At 44.2% G+C, this 24,006-nt stretch overlaps 2 protein-coding genes across 2 annotated transcripts in view; one reads left to right on the top strand and one right to left on the bottom strand.

Moving 5' to 3' along the window:
• Positions 1-14,830, top strand: part of LOC308316234 (laminin subunit alpha-5-like) — an 89,239-nt gene extending 74,409 nt beyond the window's left edge. The window contains 29 exon segments of the mRNA XM_080764730.1: positions 370-543; positions 656-852; positions 1,062-1,178; positions 1,368-1,522; positions 1,925-2,066; positions 2,342-2,444; positions 2,803-2,916; positions 3,228-3,410; positions 3,647-3,789; positions 3,965-4,144; positions 4,405-4,544; positions 4,677-4,827; positions 5,578-5,711; positions 6,476-6,638; positions 7,424-7,558; positions 7,833-7,984; positions 8,078-8,210; positions 8,443-8,595; positions 8,803-8,933; positions 9,642-9,806; positions 10,263-10,395; positions 10,675-10,829; positions 11,166-11,355; positions 11,784-11,921; positions 12,264-12,423; positions 13,441-13,571; positions 14,108-14,201; positions 14,305-14,430; positions 14,541-14,830. Of these exon segments, the coding sequence (XP_080620856.1) occupies positions 370-543; positions 656-852; positions 1,062-1,178; positions 1,368-1,522; positions 1,925-2,066; positions 2,342-2,444; positions 2,803-2,916; positions 3,228-3,410; positions 3,647-3,789; positions 3,965-4,144; positions 4,405-4,544; positions 4,677-4,827; positions 5,578-5,711; positions 6,476-6,638; positions 7,424-7,558; positions 7,833-7,984; positions 8,078-8,210; positions 8,443-8,595; positions 8,803-8,933; positions 9,642-9,806; positions 10,263-10,395; positions 10,675-10,829; positions 11,166-11,355; positions 11,784-11,921; positions 12,264-12,423; positions 13,441-13,571; positions 14,108-14,201; positions 14,305-14,430; positions 14,541-14,689 (4,241 nt within the window). The 3' untranslated portion in view covers positions 14,690-14,830.
• Positions 14,831-19,493: 4,663 nt separating this feature from the next.
• Positions 19,494-23,526, bottom strand: LOC308315590 (proteasomal ubiquitin receptor ADRM1-B-like). The gene is made up of 10 exons (XM_080763651.1): positions 23,419-23,526; positions 22,660-22,904; positions 22,299-22,415; positions 21,999-22,209; positions 21,497-21,578; positions 21,110-21,255; positions 20,845-21,006; positions 20,458-20,615; positions 20,224-20,326; positions 19,494-20,119 (listed from the first exon to the last, which is right to left on the bottom strand). Exons 2-10 carry the CDS (start codon positions 22,867-22,869, stop codon positions 20,034-20,036), a joined length of 1,275 nt encoding a protein of 424 aa, XP_080619777.1. The 5' UTR covers positions 22,870-22,904; positions 23,419-23,526; the 3' UTR covers positions 19,494-20,033.
• Between the last annotated feature and the right edge of the window lie 480 nt (positions 23,527-24,006).

Here is a 24,006-nt window from a genome sequence, read left to right as displayed (position 1 = left end):
GATTATATTGAATTGTTGATTTAGTATCATTTGGTTTGAAATCATGGCCATAAAAAAGGCTGAGCTCAGAAAGCCACTTGCCAAAAAACAGTGTGCTCCATTTTCGTCACCCCTTATCCCTAAACTACTTTGCTAATTTTTTACTATTTTGCAAAACATTTTTGAATAGTTAAAATGGCCAGTCTACAAGCTCACAACGTGTCAATGTAGATTGGCTAGTTGAACTATTCAAAAATGTTTTTCAAAATAGTAAAAAAAAGGCAAAGAAGTTTAGGGATAAGGGATTTAGCGGTGACGAAAATGGAGCCCAGTGAGTGATGTCAATAAAGTTAGCCTATCGATTGATTGAACTGTTCCCCCCTTCCACAGACATGCTCTTGGCAGTCAACCGGTCGGGGGCGAATGAGACGGACGATGGGCAGGATGACGCAGAGAAGGAGAAGAAGCTGAGGGAGGTGGAGGCCATGTTGAGAGAGATGAGGTACAGGAGCTGTGTGGGTCAGAAGAAAATGGCCGACCGCGAGAAGACGGAGGCAGAGAAACGTGAGTGCACACTTAGATTATATTTGTATTATAGTCACTCATGCCAATGAAAACAAACGGTATTAACACCTCTGTCTCCCATCCTCGGTCTTCCCTCTCGGTCCTCTGTCAGTGTTGGAGCGTGTGAACAAAGAGCTGGTCAACCGTCAGACGGACAACAATGACCAAGGCAAGAGCATCAGAGACAGACTGGCCCGGTTCCATTCTGAACTCATGGACCTCAGAGACGCCCTCAACGAGGCCGTCAACAACACAGCCAGAGCGGACGAGATCAACAACATGAACGAGAAAGCTCTGGAGGAAAGCCAGGTGAGATGGCATGCCCCCCCCCCGAACGGATCCAGACTAACTCAAATTAGTCTTACATCTCATAGTAATAATAGTGATAATAATGGTCAATAGTAATATTAACCATATTGTCAGACCTGTGGGGGACCCCGGTCAATACATTGTGGGTTTTATGGTGGTGGTAGGTAGTGGTTACATAAAAGTTGTATTTTTTCTCTATCGTCTCTCAGAGGAAGGTAGAGGAGTTGGAGTCCCAGCAGAAGGAGGTAGAGAGTCTGTTGATGATGACTGAGGATGATGTGGCACAAGTCAACGACATGCTAACCATGCTGCAAGACTCTAAGGAGGTCAGCTATCTATCCACACACACACACACACACACACACACACACACACACACACACACACACACACACACACATTAAAGTGCTACATTTATTGGATATCACATTATGTTAAACTTTGCATTCTTCACTACCCCCTTCCTCCCCTCCCTCTCCACCTCCCTATCCCTTCTGTGCCTCTTTTATCTCCAGGACTACGAGAGGTTAGCGGCGCAGTTAGACGGAGCCAGGATGCCTTTGGGGCAGAAGGTTCAGACGTTTGCCCCGTCCGTGTCTAAGATTCCCCTGGTAGAGCAGGCAGAGGCACACGCAGAGCTTCTGGATTCACTGGCTAATAACCTCACTAGGTAAAAGACCTGGTTATGCCTGAATTATTGGTTGAGCATCATGTCACGCAACTAAAATAAAGTATGCATTGGGCTTTAGTCATTTGTATGGATGCGTCGATGTTAACATTCTTGTCGATGATTAGAATAACAATTTAGCCAATACTACTGATATTATAAATGGGGTGCATACAGTTTAGACTAGTCATTGGTTAGACATGGGTTAAGGTTAGGTTTAGGTGTGCTGCCCCGTGGCAGGTTAGGTTTAGGGTGAGGGTTTGACATAGGTTGTAGTTGTAGGACTAATGACTGGTCTAACCAATGACTAGTCTAAACCAAAAACTGTCTAAACTAAGTACTGCACCCGTTAAAATATGTGTATATGTCATAATTTCATTGCTTGTATGTGTTGATCTTCTACAGCCTAATCGACGGCACCAATGAGGACGGCTTCATCGGCCGAGCCGTGAACGCGTCCAAGGCATACACAAACATCATCGACGGCGTGCGAGAGGCCGAGGACGCTGCCAACACCGCCAACAAGGCTGCTATGGACGCACTGGAGGTACTGTCTATATATATAGTCCTTGACTTATCATTGTGTCAGCTTGTGTTGTATTGTATTGTTTCTGTTAGTCCCAAATACATATTTTACCGTGTCCGTATGCCTGGTTGTGGGCTTAAATAGACACCTCTCCATTAAGGTGGGTGTTTGGCTGACCATTGGCTCTGTGTGTCTCTCAGCCAATCACAGTCTCAGCAGACCGTCCTGTATTGTATTGTATTGTATTGTACTGTATTCAGCGTACGGTGTGTGTGTGTGTGTGTGTGTCTATACAGAATGTGAAGGGTCAGGATCTTGGTGAGATGGCCGAATCACTGAGAAACCACAGCGTGGAGCTGGCCCAAGAGGCTAAGAAACTACTGGACGATCTCAACACAGGTACGCACGCACATACACACACATACACACACACACACACACACACACACACACACACACACACACACACACACACACACACACACACTTGATCTGCTACACTGCTATTGTAGATCTGCTATTTTTGCTGCTTTTCAATTTGAATGCTGAAAAGTTTTGGACGATATCCAACTAAAACCGTGGCTGTGTCCTCACTCACTCACTACTGTACTTTTTCTACAGTAAGTTGTATGTAGGAGTAAGTAGGGAGAGATCTGGGACACGGCCCTGGTGTGTGTAGTCCTTTGTGTGTAGTCCTGTAGTTATTTTGCAAGCTGAGCTTACAGGAAGTTGAACGTGTTTCTTGTGTGTGTTTCAGACCTGAAGCCTCAGGTGGAGGAAGCAGAGAAGCGTCTGGTTGAAGCTGTGGACAAGAAAACTCAACTGATGAATGACCTGGACGATGTGAAGACTAACCTCACCTTCAGCACAAGTACGCACGCACACACGCACGCACGCACGCATGCATGCATGCACGCACTTACACACTCACACTCAAGATTGCATCCGGACTCTCTAAAATCTCTCGTTTCACTTGCCAGTGTTGCTTGCTGGAAACATCCGATCTACAGGCTCACAACGCGTTGTGATGCATTGTGAGCTTGCAGATACTGCCTACGAACATTTAGCACGACAAAATATAAAGCCCTCTAATTGTCTTTGTGACGCACAGACGCACTAAGGACAGACACATACAGAAGGGGAGTGGTTGTGAGTTGACTGTAGCCGTTGTTTTCATGACAGACGTCAGCATGGAGATCGACCAGGCCAAGCGCGCGGCGGAGCAGGCGAACGCCACGGCCACCAAAGTCAACGAGGCCCTGGGTCCGATCAAGGAGCAGCTGGACCAATGGCAGCAGACCTACGGAGACGCGAACGCCACCAATGATGACATCAACAAGGCTCTGATGGAGGCCAACAAGACCGGTACAGAGAGAGAAATAACCTTTATTATCACATCACAGGTTTACAGGTGGAAAAGAAGAGAGTTAAATACTTTGTTTGTGCTCGCTCCATCATTTTGTCGTTTTCTTTGTGAGAAGGGAGAGGATAGAGGATGGAAATAGGTCAATTAATCACAAAGATATTAACAGATAATACGTATGTTGTAGCAGGTATGAGTAATCTAACTCTGTCTCTTTCTCTCTCTCTCTCTCTCTCAGTGAGCATGCTGGGTGACGTGATCCCAATGTTAATGAAGAAGCTGGATAAACTCCAGAACCACTCGGCCCAGATGCCCAACATCTCTGACAGCATCAACCGCATCCGACAGCTCATAGAGCAGGCACGCAGGGCTGCCAGCAAGGTGCACGCACACACACACACACACACACACACACACACACACACACACACACACACACACACACACACACACAGAGACAGACAGACAGACAGACAGACATACAATGTCCAGATGTGCCATACACACTGAACAAAGAGACAAACCAACTCATCTCTCCATTCCTCCTCCTCCTCAGGTGAGCCTGCCGGTGAAGTTTAACGGGACTGCGGGCATCCAGGTGCGTACGCCCGGTAACCTGGCGGACCTGGCCGCCTACACGGCCCTCAAGTTCTACATCACTCTGCCGGAGGCCCCGCGGGCCAGACGGCAGGACAACGCCACCAGGCAGTTTGTCTTCTACCTGGGAAACAAGGACGTAAGCGTCCGACAGCTCATATACTTCAATATTTTGACGTTTATTTATTTAACCCATTTTTGACCTGGGAACGATGTCTTCTAAATCTAGATCTTGTAGATCTGCTATTTTTATATAGCTAAAGCATAACATAATGCTAACACCAAAAGTGGTTCCTGCCCAAAATGGGTTAAATTGCATTGATTTGTGATTTCATACAAATTAAAAGTAGGTAGTTTTTGTAGTTTTATCACAGCCATTGGGTTTTCTGGTATTTGTAGTCCAGCAAGGAGTTCCTGGGCATGTCGTTGGAGGGGAAGAGGCTGCGTTGGTTCTTTAACATCGGAGGAGAAACGGCCGACGTCATGATGGAGGAAGACGTCTTATCCAAGGAGGGCTTCAACAGTGTGATGCTTGAGAGGTCAGTCAGACACAAACACACACACACACACACACACACACACACACACACACACACACACACACACACACACACACAAACACACCGTACCCAATTTTGTCCGCTTGGCTGACTGTGTGTGTGTGTGTGCAGGATCCTCCAGTATGGACAGATGTCTATGTCCTCCAACGATGGGCAGAGAGTGACCAAGGCCAAGGTGGAGGCCGGAGGAGACAAGGGTCTACTCAACCTGTTGACCGACGACACGGTGTTCTACGTGGGAGGATATCCTGACACGTTCAAGGTATAATAAGCAGGAGAGAGAGGGCTCTGTGTGTGAATGCCCTGCATTCAAATCAAACTGTTTTGGAGTTGAAAACTCATTATAATGTTTTTTCAACCACAAATTCCATGGGCCCACACAATCCGCCGTTGGTTCAATTTCAACGGAACGGCTCCGAAAACTAATTCTCAACGCTATGCTCAGATTTCCAGACTTAACCCATTTTGACCCGAGATCAGATTCTGAAAATGTCTTCTACATCCTGACAGTTTTCTGAAAAAGCTACGTTTCTATGTCAGCCGTTCTAGCAGAATAGCAGACCTACAAGCTCGTAGCGCGCCACTCGGTGGCACGCTATGAGCTTGTAGATCTGCTATTTTTCAATAGCTAAAGCATAACATAATGCTAACACCTTAAGGGGTTCCCGCCCCAAAATGGGTTTACTGTCGATTTACACTGTCTGGTGTAGCACAAGCTCAGTGGCCTCGTGGTCTTCCCTGAGACTGGGAGATCGGGGCAGCTCAAATCCCAGCAGAGTCACATCAAAGGCTATAAATTGTACCCAATGCCTCCCTGCTCGGGTACACGGCATCAAGTCCCTGTGACTAGCCTCATAGGCTACTAGTGTAACTAGGGTGGAACTTCCCCTTTTATGTCTGTATTTAACCCACCATAGTTCATAAAGCGATCATATTCCTCGTCAAACATATCCCCCTCTGTAACATGGCATAGTTAGGAGGTGGTATTAACCATGCGTTCCTTCTCTTATAGCCTCCTCCAAAGCTACGTCTGGATAACTTCAAGGGCTGCATTGAGCTGCAGTCTCTGAACGAGGCCGTGCTGAGTCTGTACAACTTTGAGAAGATCTTCCAGCTCAACACCACCCGGGACAAGCCATGTGTCAGGTCAGTGGACTCAGGATGTCTCCTGGTCTCTCCAGGTCGCAGGGTTGGTGGTGGTGGTGGTGGTGGTGGTGATGGGTATAGGGTTGGGATCCAGAACTGGAGGAATCAGAGGAACCGGATCCAACATTGAGCTCAAATATTCCAGAACCGGTTTATCACACTGTCAAAGCTAGTGTGTGACTTTCACGTCTGCTATGCAATTATATTATACCACTATAACTCTGAAAGTGTACAAATGGAACGGGTCCATTTGGTTCCGTCCATTTGTACACTCTCGAAGTTACAGACCTTAAAGGGTCCATTTGGAACCCTCTCAAGAAACCCAGAGGGTGCCTGGCTGTACCTCACTTTAAGAACCAGTGAGATATTTATATAGGAATACATAGGAATTGTTAAGGAACTGGACCATTAAAAAAAACATCCTAAAACATCCCAACCCTATGGGTTGGTGGGGGGGCAGTGCAGGGTTAAAAATACGGACGCGAGATAATGGGCCACTAGTAAAGGACAAACTGCATGTTCATTTGCGTGAGTTAGTTTCCGTCTAATAAACACAATGTTGTCTATTGTTGCTGTTCATAATTGTCATGCCATGCAACCCGGGTTTGGTCTCAATCTGTCTTTACCAATTATGATCCTCTCCCATTGTCTCTCTCTCACTGTATGTAAACTGTCATAGTTGTCAAAACAAATGCGCATCAGATCATGTTAATAACCGTGTGTGTGTGTGTGTGTGTGTGTGTGTGTGTGTGTGTCACCATCAGAGGGAAGCATGGCTCCTCTCAGCCATGGCTGGACGACGGGTCATATTTCGATGGCAGTGGTTACGCTGAGGTGGTCTTCAAGGACGAAGGCAAGATCTCGCGCTTCGACCAGGAAGTCAGACTGCTCTCTCAGGACGGAGTGCTGATCCTCCTGATGAGCGGGGTAATGAATAGCATGACCCTTTCCTTCGCTAGACCCCCTCCTGTGACTCAATAGTTTCATGACCTTTTCCTTCGCTAGACCCCCTCCTGTGACTCAATAGTTTCATGACCTTTTCCTTCGCTAGACCCCCTCCTGTGACTCAATAGTTTCATGACCTTTTCCTTCGCTAGACCTCCTCTCGTGACTCAATAGTTTAATTTAACCCATTTTGGACTGAGGTCGATAAAAAAAGGCTTCTAAATGTCAGTGGTGCTCAAACTTTTACATGTCGAGGACCCCCAGAATTATCTCTATTGGGCCACGGACCCCCATCTCAAAATATGTAGTTCCAGGGACCCCCCCCCCAGAAGCCAATGTTTTAGTTAAAGATGTTCGCTCTGAAATATATATTCAAAGATTTATGCCACATTTTCACGACTTTTCAAAAATAGCAGACCTACAAGCTCGAGCTTGTAGATCTGCTATTTTTCAATAGCTACATGATAACATAATGTTTAAAACACCAAAAGGGGATCCTTCCCAAAATGGGTTAATAGGCTGCTCATTCGGTTATGTAGTGAATCATTGATTCACATATTTAGTCTGATCCTTATTCGTTGATTTGCAATTCCCTTTTTTTTATGCATTGATTCATACATTTTCTTCATTCATGATTGTCCCATTTCCCAATGCACTAATCTCTTATTCGTTCGGGAGGTTATTCAATGTACTGTTCTGATTAAATACTGTATCTACATAGACGTATACCAGCCTTCATGGACTGTTTCTTATCTCGCTCCCCTCAGAACCAGTACCTGTGTTTGGCTGTCATCCGGGGCAGAATGAAGGTCTTCTATGACTTGACAGGCAGTCTGGAGGAATTGGAGCCTAAAGACCCTGTTTCACCGTACCTCCGGATCAGTGACGGAGAATCCAAGTCGGTGAGTCAGATATGTGGAGATCTCTTAATCTGTCAGTCCTTGTCCCATGCCCTTATATGGGCATGTCCCCTTTTTGTTCCCATATATGGACCTGACTGATTTGGGGGGTGTGTGCCGAATGCAATGACGAAACAGACCATTTGAATACAGGATAATATATACAGTATGAGTATATAATATTTTATATTTAGTTGTATGACAGTGTTGCACAAGGTGCAAGTATAGGGAAGATGGAAGGATCCCGTCAACATGACCTTCTGTCTGTGCGTTTCAGATGGAGATAATCATCGTGCGGTCCAAACTGTCCAAATTGGTGGTCCGGGCCAACAAGAACACTCTGTTCCTGAAAGACTTGGCTGCGGACATCCCTCTGTTCAGCGGAACCTACTACCTGGGTGGAGTACCTGAGGACAAGATGCCCAGCAAGTGGGTGGTGGCACCGTCGCACACGCACACACAAGCATGCACATGCACGCACACTTACACTTACTGACATTAACTCCTTCTCTCTGTCTGCAGTTTGAAGTCCAAGTTCACCAAGCAGGGTTCTGTGAAGGGCTGCTTCAGGAATGTCATGGCACGAAAGCAACACATTGACCTCAAGAGGATGAAGACCGCCGGAGTCAGCTTCGGATGTCCCGAAGACCTACTGGTACGCACGCACGCGCACACACACACACACACACACACACACACACACACACACACACACACACACACACACACACACACACACACACACACCTCGACAGTCTTATCTGTCCCAATGACCTACTGGTACGCACGCACGCATGCACACCTCCTCCACAGTCCTATCAGTAAATATATATTTAACTTCTGCAAGTGACAGTGTAAACATTTCTTCTCGTGCGTGCGCATGTCAGGTGGCCCGTGAGGCTCATTTCTCAGGTCAGAGCTATCTGGAACTGGCTGCGGTCGCGTCCAACCCGATCCCAAATCTCAGGGACAACTTCTACGCCGGCTTTGGATTCAGAACCGACCAGAAGGATGGCCTGATGTTCTACCACCAGGCACTGGTGAGATTGAGCCCCGTATTTGAAAATAATACATATTTAATAGCACTATTTAATAGTGACAATAGCTACAAGCGTTGTGTGAATTGTAGGACTGCTATTTTTTATGGAATTTTTTTCATCAAACTTTTCAACGTTATTTTATTTTTATTTATTTTTGTTAATAACATAAAATGTTCATTGTTAATACTCGTGCTTTGTGTCTCTCAGGATGGACTGTGTCAGGTGTTTCTGGATAACGGCCATGTTGTAGTGCGAGCAGGGAACAGTGAAATCAAAACACAAATGTCCTACAATGATGACAACAGTCACTACGTAGCTCTCTACAGCAACAGCAATGGGTGAGATTACTGTGCACAATAACACTATTGTATTGTATTCAACACTGCAACATTATACTATCTCACACAATACAAAACGATTACACAATAATACTATAATTATGTATGTTCCAACATACAACTGCCGTTCGCTTTACATTATATTATAATGTTGATATTGTTGAAGGAATAGTTCACGCCCAAAATTACTTTTAGTCTATCAAATGACTCACCCCATGGAGCCTTGGATTTATGTAGATTATTTTCTTATTTCTTCTTTTTTTATTCTTTTATGTCTCATTCCCAAACCAATAACTTGATGACCAGCGGACTCAAACAGTGATTCTCCTCCCGGAGACGCTGCCGGTCATCAAATGATTGGCTTAGGAATGTGACAAAAACAAATAAAATCTCTCCATGGGGGTGTGTAACTGATAGAAAATAAGCCATTTTTGGGGGGGTGAACTATCCCCTTAACCCATTTTGGCCTTATGTTATGCTTTACCTATATCAAAAATAACAGATCTACAAGCTCATAGCACGCCAGCGAGTGGCACGCTACGAGCTTGTAGGTCCGCTATTTTTGAAAAATCGAAGAACCACTGACATAGAAACATAGCCTTTTCAGAAAACTGTCAGGATGTAGAAGACATTTTTTAGAATCTGATCTCAGGTCAGAATGGGTCCATGCATTCCTCATCATGTATCGCATGTTGCCCGCCCCCACAGCATACGTCTGTATGTGGACGACATGCTGGAGAAGGCCAAGGACGGAGGCAGGGCAGGACCGGCCGCCCGTGCAGCGACCGCCGGAGGAGTGGTCTTCCTGGGTGGGAGTTCAGACGCCGTCACCAGCAACCTCACTGGCTGCATCAGCAACCTCTTCATCAAGAGGTAACGCTGGAGAGAAGGATGGACAGGGAGAGAGGGATGGATGATTATTTGGAATGTATCGGTTTAATCCCTCTATAGTTTGTAGTTGCACATCATGTGCTTTCTGTTTCTATTTACATCAAATCTGTTTGTCAAAAATGGCAGATCTACAAGCTCACAATGCATTGTGTTTTGCGATGCATTGTGAGCTTGTAGATCTGGTGAATGGTCCACCCCGAATAGGGATGCTGTGGTTTAAGTGGTTATACAGTATACAAGTATAAGTATACAATTATTTTCAATCTGTCCCACAATGGAAACACATATTCTTTCAAGTTTTCCTCGTGGCATACTGTATCTCAGGGTGAAAGATTGACATATTTCTGTACCGTACTATGGATATATACATGGATAGATAGATAGAAACATCGATGTTATATCTATTTCTTACACCTCTATGTGTCTTGGTTGGTCCAGAGCTGCAGATGTTTCTCAGGAAGTTTGGAACCTGCTGAAATTCACAACGAACGTCAACGTTCCTCTGGACTGTCCCGAGGCCAAGAAACCTCAGCAGATCCAGGCCTCAGCTCCCAAACAGAAGAATAACAAGGTAAGTTAGAACACACAACACCACTGTCTTTACATGACAAATCATTTAATTTAATACACACGCACACACACACACACACACACACACACACACACACACACACACACACACACACACACACACACACACACACACACACACACACACACACACACACACACACACACACACACACACACACACACCACCTGCTATTTATCCCCACAAGAGCCCTAAAACTAAAATGCCACACCATCTCATACATTCTCTCTCTCCCTCCCCCTCCTACCATCCTAACAGGGAAAGCACAAAAAGCCATCAGGTCCCCGTAGTCGTAATACCAGGGCGTCGTGCCAGGGGGAACTGTCTGCACAGGAGAGCGGAGCCTCACATTTCAGTGGATCTACAAACACTTACCAGAGATATGACACACTGCCCACTGCATTCAGCACCATGTGAGTACCAGTGGAATACAGAAACACCTGAGCACGACCACCTAATGCTTACAAGTCTCTCTATTAACACAGCTATATTACTAGGTCTGCCGTTGAGAACATACAACAGCACGCTGAATATACAATATAGCGAATATCAAGTAATACGTTTAAATTTAAAGTTTTTTTGTTTAACTGAAGAAAAGAAAATCATGACCTAGAAAGCATTCCCAGACAAAACCTCTCGTACATAGAGGGTTGGATGGACAAGTCATCAAGGGGCAAACACTGAGCATTCTCTCTCTCTCTCTCTCTCTCTCTCTCTCCCTCTCTCTCTCTCTCTCTCTCTCTCTCTAGGCCTCATATCTCCATGTCTCTGAGGATCAACTCCTCTGACGGTCTGGTGCTACACGTGGGCCAGCCCGGGGACGGAGCCACCATGTCCCTGAGCGTGTCCGAGGGACACCTTCTGCTGCTGGTGGACGGAGGGAAGAGGAAGGTCAGCCTGCGCAGCCGCAGGACGTACAACGACGACCTGTGGCACACGGTGAGCGAGGGGCCAGGGGTTCATGTGGTCAGGGTGACACGATGGTTTGTCCTATCGCCGAGTTTGTAATAACATGTTTGATATTTAACACATTTAGCAATCAGCCGAGATGTTTTCACTTCGTTGCTTTTATCCAGAGAGCAACTGAAACTAAATGAGCAAGTTAACCACTTTATAAAAACCCTTTTACAAGCTCTCAGCCCGTTGCGGTGCATACAGAATAGGGTTTATGTGGTTAAGGTTCGATCAACTGCAGGCTACCAGTCCATTGAACCAGTTTAGACTGTGTTGCATAACACCCCATCTCCTCTGCAATGCGTTGTGCTCTTCGTCTCAGATAATATTGCCTGATCTGGCTAAAATACCTAGATCTAGATACATCTAACTATTGTCTAACTATTAATCGTCTCTCTCTCTCTCTCCTTCAGGTGTTTGTAAAGCGTGAGGGAGACAGGGTCAGTCTGATAGTGGACGGGATCAACAGCCAGTCTAAGAGGGCACCGGGAGGAGACAAGATGCGTCTCGCTGGACCACTGTATATGGGAGGACTGCCACACACATTCATGGTAATATTTCAGGATTTTCACCTGTTTTGGGGGGGTAAGGGGGGGGGGGAGGGGGGTACTTAGTGGCAATCGTACTTTTTGCAGCACGAAACACAGTAAGAATATATGATTATAATTTATCTCAGAGTGTACACATGTAACAACACGTGATTTATCCAGTTACAAATGGATAAATTAACACTGGATTGTACTGTGTAGAATCAAATCTAGAATTGTACCTCACCACAGAATATATACTGTATATACACTACACTACAGGCTTATGGGCACATATTCCACTTGCTTAGGCCCAGAATCTTGTGTACTGGATTCAAATATTCTTTCTCTCCGTTGTCCCTCCAGAGCCCAGGGTCCGCTGGGTTCGTGGGTTGTGTCAGAGACCTTGATCTGAACGAAGCCCCTGCAGGAAGCCCCTCCCACAGCCAGGGGGCAGTGCCGTGCTTCCAGAACCCTCTGCAGCCAGGAGCGTACTTCTCCAGCCAGGGGGGACACATCACTATCGGTATATATACACATCACTGTGGACTCTGTGATAGCTGTCCAGTGTCCTCTCTTCTACATACACATCACTGTGGACTCTGTGATAGCTGTCCAGTGTCCTCTCTTCTACATACACATCACTGTGGACTCTGTGATAGCTGTCCAGTGTCCTCCTCTCTTCTACACACACATCACTGTGGACTCTGTGATAGCTGTCCAGTGTCGTCCTCTCTTCTACACACACATCACTGTGGACTCTGTGATAGCTGTCCAGTGTCCTGCTCTCTTCTACATACACATCTTTGTACCATAGCTTTCTTTCTACAAATGTTCTGGATGTAAACTATAACATTCTCAACTTGTGGGCTGGCTGGGGCCCACTGGTTGGCCAATTAAGCCATTCAGGCCTGACGTCGACATTTTAAAAATGTTTAAAAAAAATTAAATGAAAAACCTCATGTTTCTATATCAGAGGTTCTCAATATTTCATGTCAAGGACCCAAATAATTATATGTAATTGGCCGCCGACCCCCATCTGAAAATATGTTGTTCCAGGGACCCTCCCCAGAAGAAAAGATTTCAGTTAAAAACTGAAACTCTGAAAGAAGTTTTGAGGCACATTTTCACGATTTTTCAAAAATAGACCTACACGAGCTTGTAGATCTGCTATTTTTCAATAGCTAAAGTATAACATAAGGCCTAATGCTTAAAACACCAATAGGGGTTCCCGCCCAAAATGGGTTAAGGTTGGGTTAAATGGGTTAAACTAGCCTTCTTTGTGATGATGATCAAAAGTATACTACGTATATTAGTTCCATTGCTCCAAGGATGGAACACAATCGCTTGTTTCATCATTAAAATAAATGTGGCCCACCCATGTGACCACTTAACACGACAGCCGTATGCCGTGGTTATTAGCGAGCTGCCGTGGTTATTAGCGAGCTAATGGCGCATTATGTAGATTCGCTATTTTTGACGCCAAGTGACGGAAAACGGAAAATAATATTAAGCATTCTCTCCCAATCCCGCCTCACTCCAGATGAGTCCTTGGTTCTCGGCCGGGATATCGAGATCAATTTAGAGATTCGGCCCATCTCGGACTCCGGGCTGCTGCTGCATGCTGGGACATCATCTGACCAGCACCTCACTGTAGTCCTCAACCAGGGACAGGTATGACCTTTAAAACCTGATTATAATCATGACTCAATGTTAACAGAAGAAGGAATTGTCTTGATACAAGTGTAGTTATTGGACCATGGTCTTTACAGAGGACCATTTTAATTGAAGATTGTGTCCAACAGTTATTAGTACTAGTTAGAATGAATCATTTGATTTCTAACCGTTCTGTTAGTACTGTATATTTGTACGTCATTAAATTGAAAAGGGAGGACCCCAATGTATTAGTGCTTTTCTGGGTTTATCCTTTTAGCAGACCTTGTATTGAACTGTGCTTTCCTCAAACGGTTAATATATTTTTCAATCAGTCAATCATCTCCTGAACTTAACGTGTGTGTGTGTGTGTGTGTGTGTGTGTGTGTGTGTGTGTGTGTGTGTGTGTGTGTGTGTGTGTGTGTGTGTGTGTGTGTGTGTGTGTGTGTGTGTGTGTGTGTGTGTGTGTGTGTGTGTGTGTGTGTGTGTGTGTGTGTGTGTGTGTGTGTGTGTGTGTGTGTGTGTGTGTGTGTGTGTGTGTGTGTGTGTGTGTGTAGGTAATGGTGTCAGTGAACAGTGGTAGTGGTGAGTTCTCTACCTCCTTCACTCCTGAGGAGTCTCTGTGTAATGGACGCTGGCACACTGTTACTGGTGAGTTGTGGAGACGTATAATATTGTCCTTTCAAATGTGCAATGTGCAACGGTGCAACCTCACCAAAATATTAATGTGTATCTATGTTCCTTGTCTGTATAGTGGTGAAAAAGGGCAACATTCTTCAGCTCCATGTCGATGCAGCCAGTGAACACAGCGTTGGCCCCAAACAGAGTCGCTCTGCTGGAGCCAAGGCCAAAGAGACTGTCTACCTGGGTGGAGTACCTGGTGAGTACATAATATTTAAGCACAGTGCGTTGATTGTATATGAATGCATTCACACAAAATCAATATTTTGAACCCCTCTCTAATGTGCTGTTTCTCTGTTGTCCCACTAGATGGCGTAGTTGTTCCTGATCTGCCTGTTGGCCTGCCGTCATTCCACGGGTGTGTCCGCAAAGCATCTCTCAACCAGAGACCCGTCATGCTGTCCAAACCACTGACTGTCCACGGTGCTGTCGGGACACAAGGCTGTCCCAGCATGTAAACTTTTTATTCAGCAGCACGAGCAGGACTGTCCACACAAGTGAAACACTGATGCATATTGCATAATGCGGTGTACACAGACAGACATGACATAGAAAACATGCAGTCACACACAAACATGCACTGATGTACTGCCATTTAAACACACATAGATATTTGACACAAAGACAATGTCGCACACGCTGTGCTACAGTGCCACACTTAAAAGACTCACAGGTACCCATCAAAATACACTCATATTCAACGTGCCCTCATGCCCTGTACCCCAGCGTTTCCCAAAACGTTATCATGCCAAGGAGAGCGCCTGGCTGCTTCCCCCAATGCAAAGTGGCTTTAAACAACAGACAATAGCTGATCTACAAGCTCATAATGCATCGCATAATGAAACATTGTGAGCTTGTAGATTGATTTTGGTCTTTTTTAAATGTAAAGAAAAGTGTCCAACTGTGCTCTACCCTACGAATGATAGTTGTCACTGTCCACAGAGACGTACACAAGAACTCTTGTCCTCACAGTCCCTTCCAACTCCAACTCTGTGTAAAGAAATCCATGGTGGTGGGTGTCTTATGTTGCTGTAGCTAATTTAAGAAATATGTATATTTATTTTCTATATTGCAGAAACAAATGTATATTTTTTATTTTCCTGTCTGTCTTCACAATATTCCAGGTTTCGTTTGTGGTAAACAATGATAAAGTTGCGTGACGATCTTGAGAACTTCTACTGAGTCGGTACACTGTGAAAAGCGTGAATGTGGAGCTCTCTTTAATGCTTTTAATACAAGTTATTACAATTGAGGCATTTAGCAGAACCACTTACAAAGTGCAAAATCAGATTAAATGGCATGAATCCTATACAAAGGTAAATAAGAAAAACATTGTTGTGAGTAGGTACATTAATTGGTGTTATCAGTTAGGCAACTGCCAACACAAAAGTCAAGTTAAAAACAAAATGACACATAGTTGGCACTTGGCTTTAAAAGTCAATTTGGTCATAATTATTCACAAACATTGCAACAACATATAGAATTTAGGGAATGCATATTATGCATTCCCTAAATTCTTCAACTTGATTCGGTTTGTTAGACAGATGGATCACCAGCATCCTGCAAAAACAAACCTAATATCTCCACATAAAAAGTACGCTCCACCACCGTTTACTGAAATGGAATGGAATGTATTATCAATGAAGAATTCTAGTATTTTTCAATACTCTGATTTAGTTTTTTGGAGATGCTAGGCTTTTTTGTGTTTTTTGAATAGAATTTGTCAGAGGGGGCACTGTCTGTGACACAAACTGGTAATGCCTCATTTTAAGGTTAGCCTTATCATAATCTCTAAAAACATGCTTTTTATCTACAAAGTCCGGCCCCTTCACTGTCACAGACCCACCTAGTTTCCAAACAAGATCTGAACACACTATGAAATTATATAGAATTGCACATTTTATATATTTTGGTATAATGGATGTATATATTAGGGGTTTTAAATCCCAAACAATAGTTGTATCGACAATAAACTGTTATATAAACAGATGTTAAGAGCTTTTCTTTGTGTTGGTTTACCAATAGCAAGGATCTTGAGACACAAAAACATGGTGGGAAAGCAGTTTTGCTTAAAGCTAGGTTTTCATTAAAACAAACTCAAACCCCTTATTCTGATTGGTTTGTTTTAATCTGTTTTAGCCCTTCTAAAATATTTGTTCCTTTATTTGTATCCCCTTTCCTCCAGTGCTGAGGTAAGGGCGGATTGTAGTAATGGAGGTGTAAATGACTTGTTCGACTAAAAGTTGAGTTAAGTGAAATGAGTACATCTAGAAATCCTGTTTCTGATCCATCTAAATCCACAAATGATTATTAGCTTATGGCACATTTTAAACATGATTTGTTAGCCCAATGGAAATGTATCACATTACAAGTCTCATGTATCGGGATCACAGGGTCCAGGGTGAAGCCTGTATTAAAGAACATGTTCACTTAAAGCTGCAATCCATAACATTCATGTCTTACCTGAGATTCAAACTCTTGTCCCCCATGCAAGCACTGATACAATAGAGCTCGAATACCTTGTCAGGCCCTCAACAGTATCTAAATGTAGCAGGTGGACCACCTCCAGCGATCAGTTGTGTTAGTTACGCATATTGCATTCTCTACCACAGTGATACTCAACCTCAGGCCCGCGGGCCACATCAGGCCCGCGGGACCATTATGACTGGCCCACCAATGAAAATCTAAAAAAAAGAAATCTGGAAAATGAAATAAAAATAAATAAATCTGAATGAAGTTATCTTTAATTACATTATTATAAGTAATACTATTAGAGTTGTACTATTACTCGAACGAAAATAAAAGCTTGGGGGGGGGGGAGGAGATGCAATGCAAATGAAAGACATATACTGTGTATCCCTATTCCCTGACATAATTTTATAGCTAAACGGACAGAATTCTATTTTATTTGAATGATGAAACCCAGCTGCCATTAATAGTTGGAAATGGAAATGGAAATTGCGGAAATTGTAATTGCGGAAATTGCGGAAATGGTGGAAATGGAAAATGCGGAAATTGCGGAAATGGAAATTGCGGAAATTGCGAAAATGGAAATTGAGGAAATTGCGGAAATGGTAATTGCGGAAATTGCTCTTCACTTATAGCTATCTATTTTCAGGTAGATTGTTTTATTTTACTCAGTCAGCCATATCACTACTCATTTTTTTTCATGAAAAAGGTCATAGCTGGGTAATCTATTTTCAGGCAAATTGTGTTTATTGTATTTTATTTTACTCAGCCATAACAATTTATTTTCTGTTAACCAACTTGCTGGCTGGCAGGCAGGCAGACAGCTACTCATAGACAGGCAGACAGACAGACAGCTACTCATGGAGAATTGGACAGGCAGGCAGTCAGACAGCTACTCATAGACAGGCAGACAGACAGCTACTCATGGAGAATTGGACAGGCAGGCAGACAGCTACTCATGGACAATTGAACAGGCAGGAAGGCAGACAGCTACTCATAGACAGACAGCTACTCATGGACAATTGGACAGGCAGGAAGGCAGACAGCTACTCATAGACAGGCAGACAGACAGCTACTCATGGACAATTAGGCAGGCAGGCAGACAGCTACTCATAGACAGGCAGACAGACAGCTACTCATGGACAATTAGGCAGGCAGGCAGACAGCTACTCAGACAGGCAGACAGACAGCTACTCATGGACAATTGGACAGGCAGGCAGGCAGACAGACAGCTTGTGACGAAGCACATTTCAATGTTTTTCTGCTTTATTTTACCTATGCATGTTATTATTTATGTAAAGAAATGTAACATGTGATGCTGAGTGTTTAAATATTATTATCTTCTATTCATGTGTGAAAGGTAACGGGTCTGGTACAGGGGTGAGTGACAGCTGTCAGTGACTGGTTGATTGTCACCACCCAAGGTTACTAGTAGAGGAAGTGACACACGGGGAGGGGAGATCTCACAACAAACAGAGTGCAGGCCTGCATAGAGGAGGAGAGGAGCTCCAGGTGCCAGATAGCGTTTACATTGAGACAGCTATTTAATGTTTAAACGAGCGTATCTGCAGCCACAGTAACTAAAAGGAACAGTCGGGCCCAGCGGATTGGGCATCTCGTATGTCGCTGCCGTCGGGGATCGGCGTTGGAATTGAGGATTACCTGCCGGTGTTCGGAGGCTAACAGGGCTAGTGGGCTACTGCTACCGGTGAGACCGTTCCAAAGTTGTTCATTGAGGATTATAAATATAGGGGTACCCCGAGCGTTTTGATGTTTCCATTGGACCGTTTTTGAGCAGAGGAACTTTTCGTTGCGTTGGAAGTTTGGGACAGTTGCACACTCGCGTGCGCGCGCCTCTTTTGAGGGGAACGACGGACGCGGACATTATTCTCTGCTGACTTTGGGGGGGTTTGGGAAGTAATTATTGTTTGTGGGTTTAAGTTTGTATGCCTGTATATTGTATTTAATAGGGAAAGAGACAGGGAGAGGCGTCACTAGTGAAGTGTATTGTCTACTGTTGATTCGGTCAGTGGCTATGGCTGGCTATCTCTATATAAAGAATTCTGAATATAACCCTACGATCCCGCTTAATTTTTCCTTAAGTAATAGTTGCCTTGAATGAGTAAAGGCCGATTGTTACAAGCTACTCATAGACAGGCAGGTAAGACAGCTACTCATTGACAGACAGACAAATAACTACTCATGGACAGACAGGCAGGCAGGCAAAGAGCTACTCATGTTATGTTATTATAACAGCTACTCATGTTATGTGCAATAATTTGTGCAGTTATGGAAACAGCTCTTTGTGTTTATGCAAGAAAATGTAACACAATTATTTATTTACATAGTGTGCATGCACATTGTACTTTGATACATTTTGCGAAAATAAGCAATTGAAAGAAGTTATCAAGTATCATTAATGTCGTAATTTTATCTACTGGCCCCTGGCCCCTTGCCATTTTTGTAATGTGGCCCACAGGTAAATCTATTTGAGTATCCCTACCATACAGATTGGTTAAAATAACTTTAGGGGATGGATTGGAGCTTCGATATTTCACAGTAAAAACAAATAAGCTGTCCTGTCCACACACCCTGTCCCCCAACCCCTTTGTGTTGTAAAGTGTATTTTAAATAAAGATTTTTCGTATACATTTGTCTGGTTATTAATTATAAACATGAAAATTGCTCCACACATGCATCACCCCTTTCTGCACTGACACTTAGTCTTCTGGCCTTTATTAAGACAAGAGCAATGTGTTATCGTACATTAAAACTGAAATAAATACAAATATATTTTGTTTGCAAATGTTTTTAATCAAGATTAAATCACTCAAAAAGGCAGAGAAAGTGCCCGGTATTAGCAATTCTGTCTTTTCAGACTAAAGCAGTCTGTATTATAGTATGACAAAGATCACAAAATGTAAAGTAAAACATCAAGAAAACACCTAAAGAAACTAGGGCTCAAACCCATGTTAGACCCTCTCAGATTCCTCAATGTACTCTCTCCTTGGCACTTATATTTTGAAGGCATTTTTTTTCCAATATAAATCAAATAAATGCCTTGTCTTTAGGCAGCCACATGTTGGTTGTGGGTTTTTATCAGTGTACTATCAGCAGTCTGTTTGAATGTTTGCAGCGTTGTCTGTCCTAAGAACAACATGGCTGGGTGGCATACACTAAGCATCTTATAGAGTTTGGTAGCAAGTAGAAACATGTCATCCATTAGTGAAATCTGGTCAAACTTAATATACAGAGGGCAATACTCTCTATGGCAAAGAGAAGGTTGAGAAGAGGAAGCAGTGAGAGAGCCTATTGAGACAGGAGGGGTCAGTTCTAATCCAGACTCATGTCCTCATCATCCTTCTCCTTAGAAGCTCCTCCCTTACTGTTCTCCATGGCTTTGGCAAACGCCTCCACATCTGATAAAGATGGAGAGAGGAACAGGAGATAATCGGTGTTAAAGCCATTTTTGTTGTAATGTGCCCCCGCTGGTTGGGCTATGCAGTAGATGTCTCGGTCTTACCTCCTTTGTTAGCAGCCTCCACGGCCTCTGGCGGAAGACCAAACTGATTCATCAGAGGACCCAACTGGCCTGAAGCCAATGCGCTGCTGAACATACTCATGGACTGATGGAGGGAGAAGGGACAAGTTATTTAGGACATTAGTGGTAATAATGGAGACTTGAAAGTTGTTTGAATACAGTGCTTGCTGGTGCCGTGTGTGTGGTGTGTAATGTTGGAACTGTGGTGCGAGTTACCTGTTGGAACTGTGGTGAGGACAGTGTGTTGTGTATCTCTTCAGGGTTCTGTGGTAGAGACTCTCCTGATGGAAGGAACGGCAGCAGTCTCTGCTGCACCTCAGCATTACACAGAATAGGAGCCATCATCTCTGGAGTACACACACTGGACAGGTCCACTGGAACACACGATCAGTTATTTGAGATTAAATAAAGATTACATAAAGAAGTCCTCATTCCATTGGCTTCCTTCTGAGCCGGCCTTCCACCCATTTCCTTCACTATCTCCCCTCCTCCCATCTACTTTCCTTTCTCTCCCTCTCATGTCCTCTGAGCAGTAGCAGAGATGACCAACACATCCATGATAAATAATCCCTCTTATTCCATTCCTTCCACCACCCTCCTTACCTTGGCTCTCACCTCCTGATCCGGCTGCTACGCCAGCAGCAGCAGCTGCAACAGCAGGCACGTTCATGGTGGCCAGTATGCTCTGCAGGTCACTGAGCTGGATAGGCTGGTTGGGGGTAGGGCTTCCCACAGAAGCAGGGGTCAGAGGAGTCTGGGCAGAGACTGGCAAGAAGAAGAGAAAAGAAAATACAGAGTCATTTCACTTCATTTCAAGAGGGAAATGTCAAGCTTTATGCTTGGTTGAACGGCACTTCCGTCCCCATACCAGGTGTAGAGGGAGCGACCGCAGTGGGGGAGGTGGTAGAGGCAGCAGAAGCAGCAGGGGTCACTGGGGTGGTGGGGGCCGGGGTGGAGCTCAGCCGGGGAGCTCCACCCGAGGACGGAGTGACTGCGGCTGACTGACTGCGAGAGCTAGAGGAGAGAAGACAAGGGATATAGTTTACATTCATAATGTCATAGTGTGTGTGTGTGTGTGTGTGTGTGTAATACAGTCTAGGAAAGAATAGTACATTGCATTGCCATGGTCCCAATCGCTCTACAAGATCAAGACACGTTTCTGTTGAGCAGCCAGCCGCTGAACATGGCTTCTGTCTGATATACGCAGAGCTGTGATATAGGTATAGTGATATATTGTGTGTGTGTGTGTGTGTACCTGGATGAGGAGCTGCTGGTAGCTGGTCCTCCGCTACCCAGCAGACTAGCCAGGCCTGGCCCTGCTAGAGCGCCGAGACCTCCTGAATAGACACGTTCGTAAACATCAGATCGACAAAAGTTTCATAGTACTTAACCCATTTTGGGCGGGAACCCCTTTTGATGATTTAAACATCATGTTATAATTTAGCTATTGAAAAATAGCAGATCTACAAGCTTGTAGGTCTGCTATTTTTAAAAAATCGCAGATCTACAAGCTTGTAGGTCTGCTATTTTTTAAAAATCGTTAAAATGTGCCTCAAATCTTTCAGAAAATTGTCATGTTTAGAAAACTATTTTTTTTTTCGACCTCAGGCCTGAATGGGTTGATAAAACATGGTGGACAAGCCTACATGTTAACTGTAATGTCATGTGCAATTGAGTGAAATCACATTTTCTCCATCTTGTTGCCGTTTGTTTGCAGTTTATTTCTGCATGCAGTGCACACAGGTGCAGCTACTCACCCAATCCACCGAGCCCCGACGGTCCAATCAGCTGCATCAGCTGATTGTGGCTCATATTTCCCAGCAGGCTTTGCAGGCCCCCCTCCCCGCCGAGGGCAGAGAGTTCATGAGCGCCGCTGCCCCCGCTCCCTGGAGCCCCGGGTATGGGAGGGTTGTTGAGGTATTCGTTCACCTTACGGCAGTGCTCCTCGTCCTTGTCCGTTTTGGGCTCCTAGGTTCAGAGAAACACGGATCGACACGTCGCAAAAAAACTACGAGAAACGCTAGATTCTAACTTTCATTTGCCTTCTCTCGTCTTACCTGCATCCAGAAGAAGAGTCTTTTGGAGCCAGCTTTGAACTTGAGAACAAAGACCCGTCCCGTAGTGCACTGGTTCACCTTCTTAAACTCACAGTCGTCGGGGAAGATGATCAGATCCTGGACAACACAAGTCGGGACAACTAAGTAAATGAAACCGTTTCCAATTTCCATGGACTACAACACAATGCATCTTCTTTCAAAGAACATACAGTAATAATGCAAAAAGGTGTGTACGATAAGCTGCAATATACACACCATAGCTTTTTGTACGATTTGTGTTTAAAGCCCTTTGTGTATACCAAATAGCATATAAACACAACTAAGCGTTTGTGTTTATTTCCTTAAACATGTCAGTACTCACATCGTCCACATTGCCAGTGGTCCTGTCCTTCCAGCAGAAGTGAATGAGGGAGTCGTCCGACTGCTGGACGTAGACGGTGCCCTTGCGTTTGTCAGGGTTCACCGTGCTACCTTTCAGGGTCATTTTACCAGCACGGAACTCCACCAGGTACTTACTGGAGGTTCCCCTGGACCCCGACACCAAGCTAGGGAAGAGAGCGCCTGACGACATCGTTGGATCTCAGCACTGACAGGGAGGGACGAACACTAACGGGACAGACAGAGGGAAAGATCTTGTTTATACAAAACAAACTGGTGGAAAGTTTTATTTTACTATACTAAAGTATTTCCCATTTCAATACATTTACTCCACTACTATAAATTATCTTTTGGTATTTGTTTAGACCAATGTATATAATATATATTGTTATATAGAACAATAATCACAGCAGTGACAGCACCGTTGGAAAACATAAGACACAGACCAAAAGGCAAAACTGTCAGTATGATAGCAAAACAAGGCCCAGCTGTAATTCACTTTAAACAGTAGCGACATTACTGAGTAGTTGCAGGCTAACCAAAACACAATGCTCTACAGTCGGTAGATTGACAAGCTAACGTTAGCCCATGACTTGGCTAAACTGACAACTAACAAAGGACGAAACTCGTTTACTTGATCACGCTGGAAAACAACAGCATCGTCGTTAAATAATTGTGTACAATCATGTACTTCAAGATATTTTCTGTATAATTAAGCAACACGTTTATTTGGAGCAAATACCTGAAGTTTTGTTTGAGAAGTGACAATGTTCTTTCGACGCTGGCTGAAAAAGTAAGCACTAAGCAGCTAAATACTAGAAGTAACTTCCGCGTTGCAAATCCTTCTTCGTTGGTGGTTATTTTTCGGGTCTCAATCTTTCGCAGGGCTTTCGCCCAGGTGGGCGTGGTTTTGAGGAAGCTGAATTTTGAAGCAGCTTTTTCTCTCCTGAAAACTTCTAAAAGCTGTGTTCTGGATAGCTTGAGTTACGACATTGAGGAGGCAGAAAACAGCCTGGTCGTTCATGTACTCATTCCATAAACTTCTGATAGGGGAGAAGAGCCTGGCCCTATGAAGTGAAGTATGAATCTGTCTTACTCTTTGGCTCTAGCCGTACTTTAATTAAATTATATAGATTTTTAAATTAAGGCAGCAGTGCCTTTATCCAAAGCGCATTACATTCACCCATTCACACACCCCATGATTCTCACACACACATACAAACTGGAGTTAACTGTTAACAGTTAGCCGTTTTAACAGTTAAGATTAAACAGTTGAAGATATGCAGACTCCCTGGTGGACAGTTGAGTTATTTGTGACAGTTCAAACATA

This window comes from Protomyctophum bolini (assembly GCF_963924005.1).
Source record: "Protomyctophum bolini genome assembly, chromosome: 5".
NCBI lineage: Eukaryota > Metazoa > Chordata > Actinopteri > Myctophiformes > Myctophidae > Protomyctophum > Protomyctophum bolini.
This window is presented reverse-complemented; position numbering and strand designations above follow the sequence as displayed.

What these genes read in the sequence shown, in the direction of transcription:
- LOC308315590 (XM_080763651.1), bottom strand. Translation starts at nt 22,869, where the DNA reads ATGTCGTCAGGCGCTCTCTTCCCTAGCTTGGTGTCGGGGTCCAGGGGA. An exon ending in CCACTGGCAATGTGGACGAT is followed by an intron (nt 22,416 to 22,659) that starts GTGAGTACTGAC and finishes TGTGTTGTCCAG; the next exon opens with GATCTGATCATCTTCCCCGA. An exon ending in GTCGGGGCTCGGTGGATTGG is followed by an intron (nt 21,579 to 21,998) that starts GTGAGTAGCTGC and finishes GTGTCTATTCAG; the next exon opens with GAGGTCTCGGCGCTCTAGCA.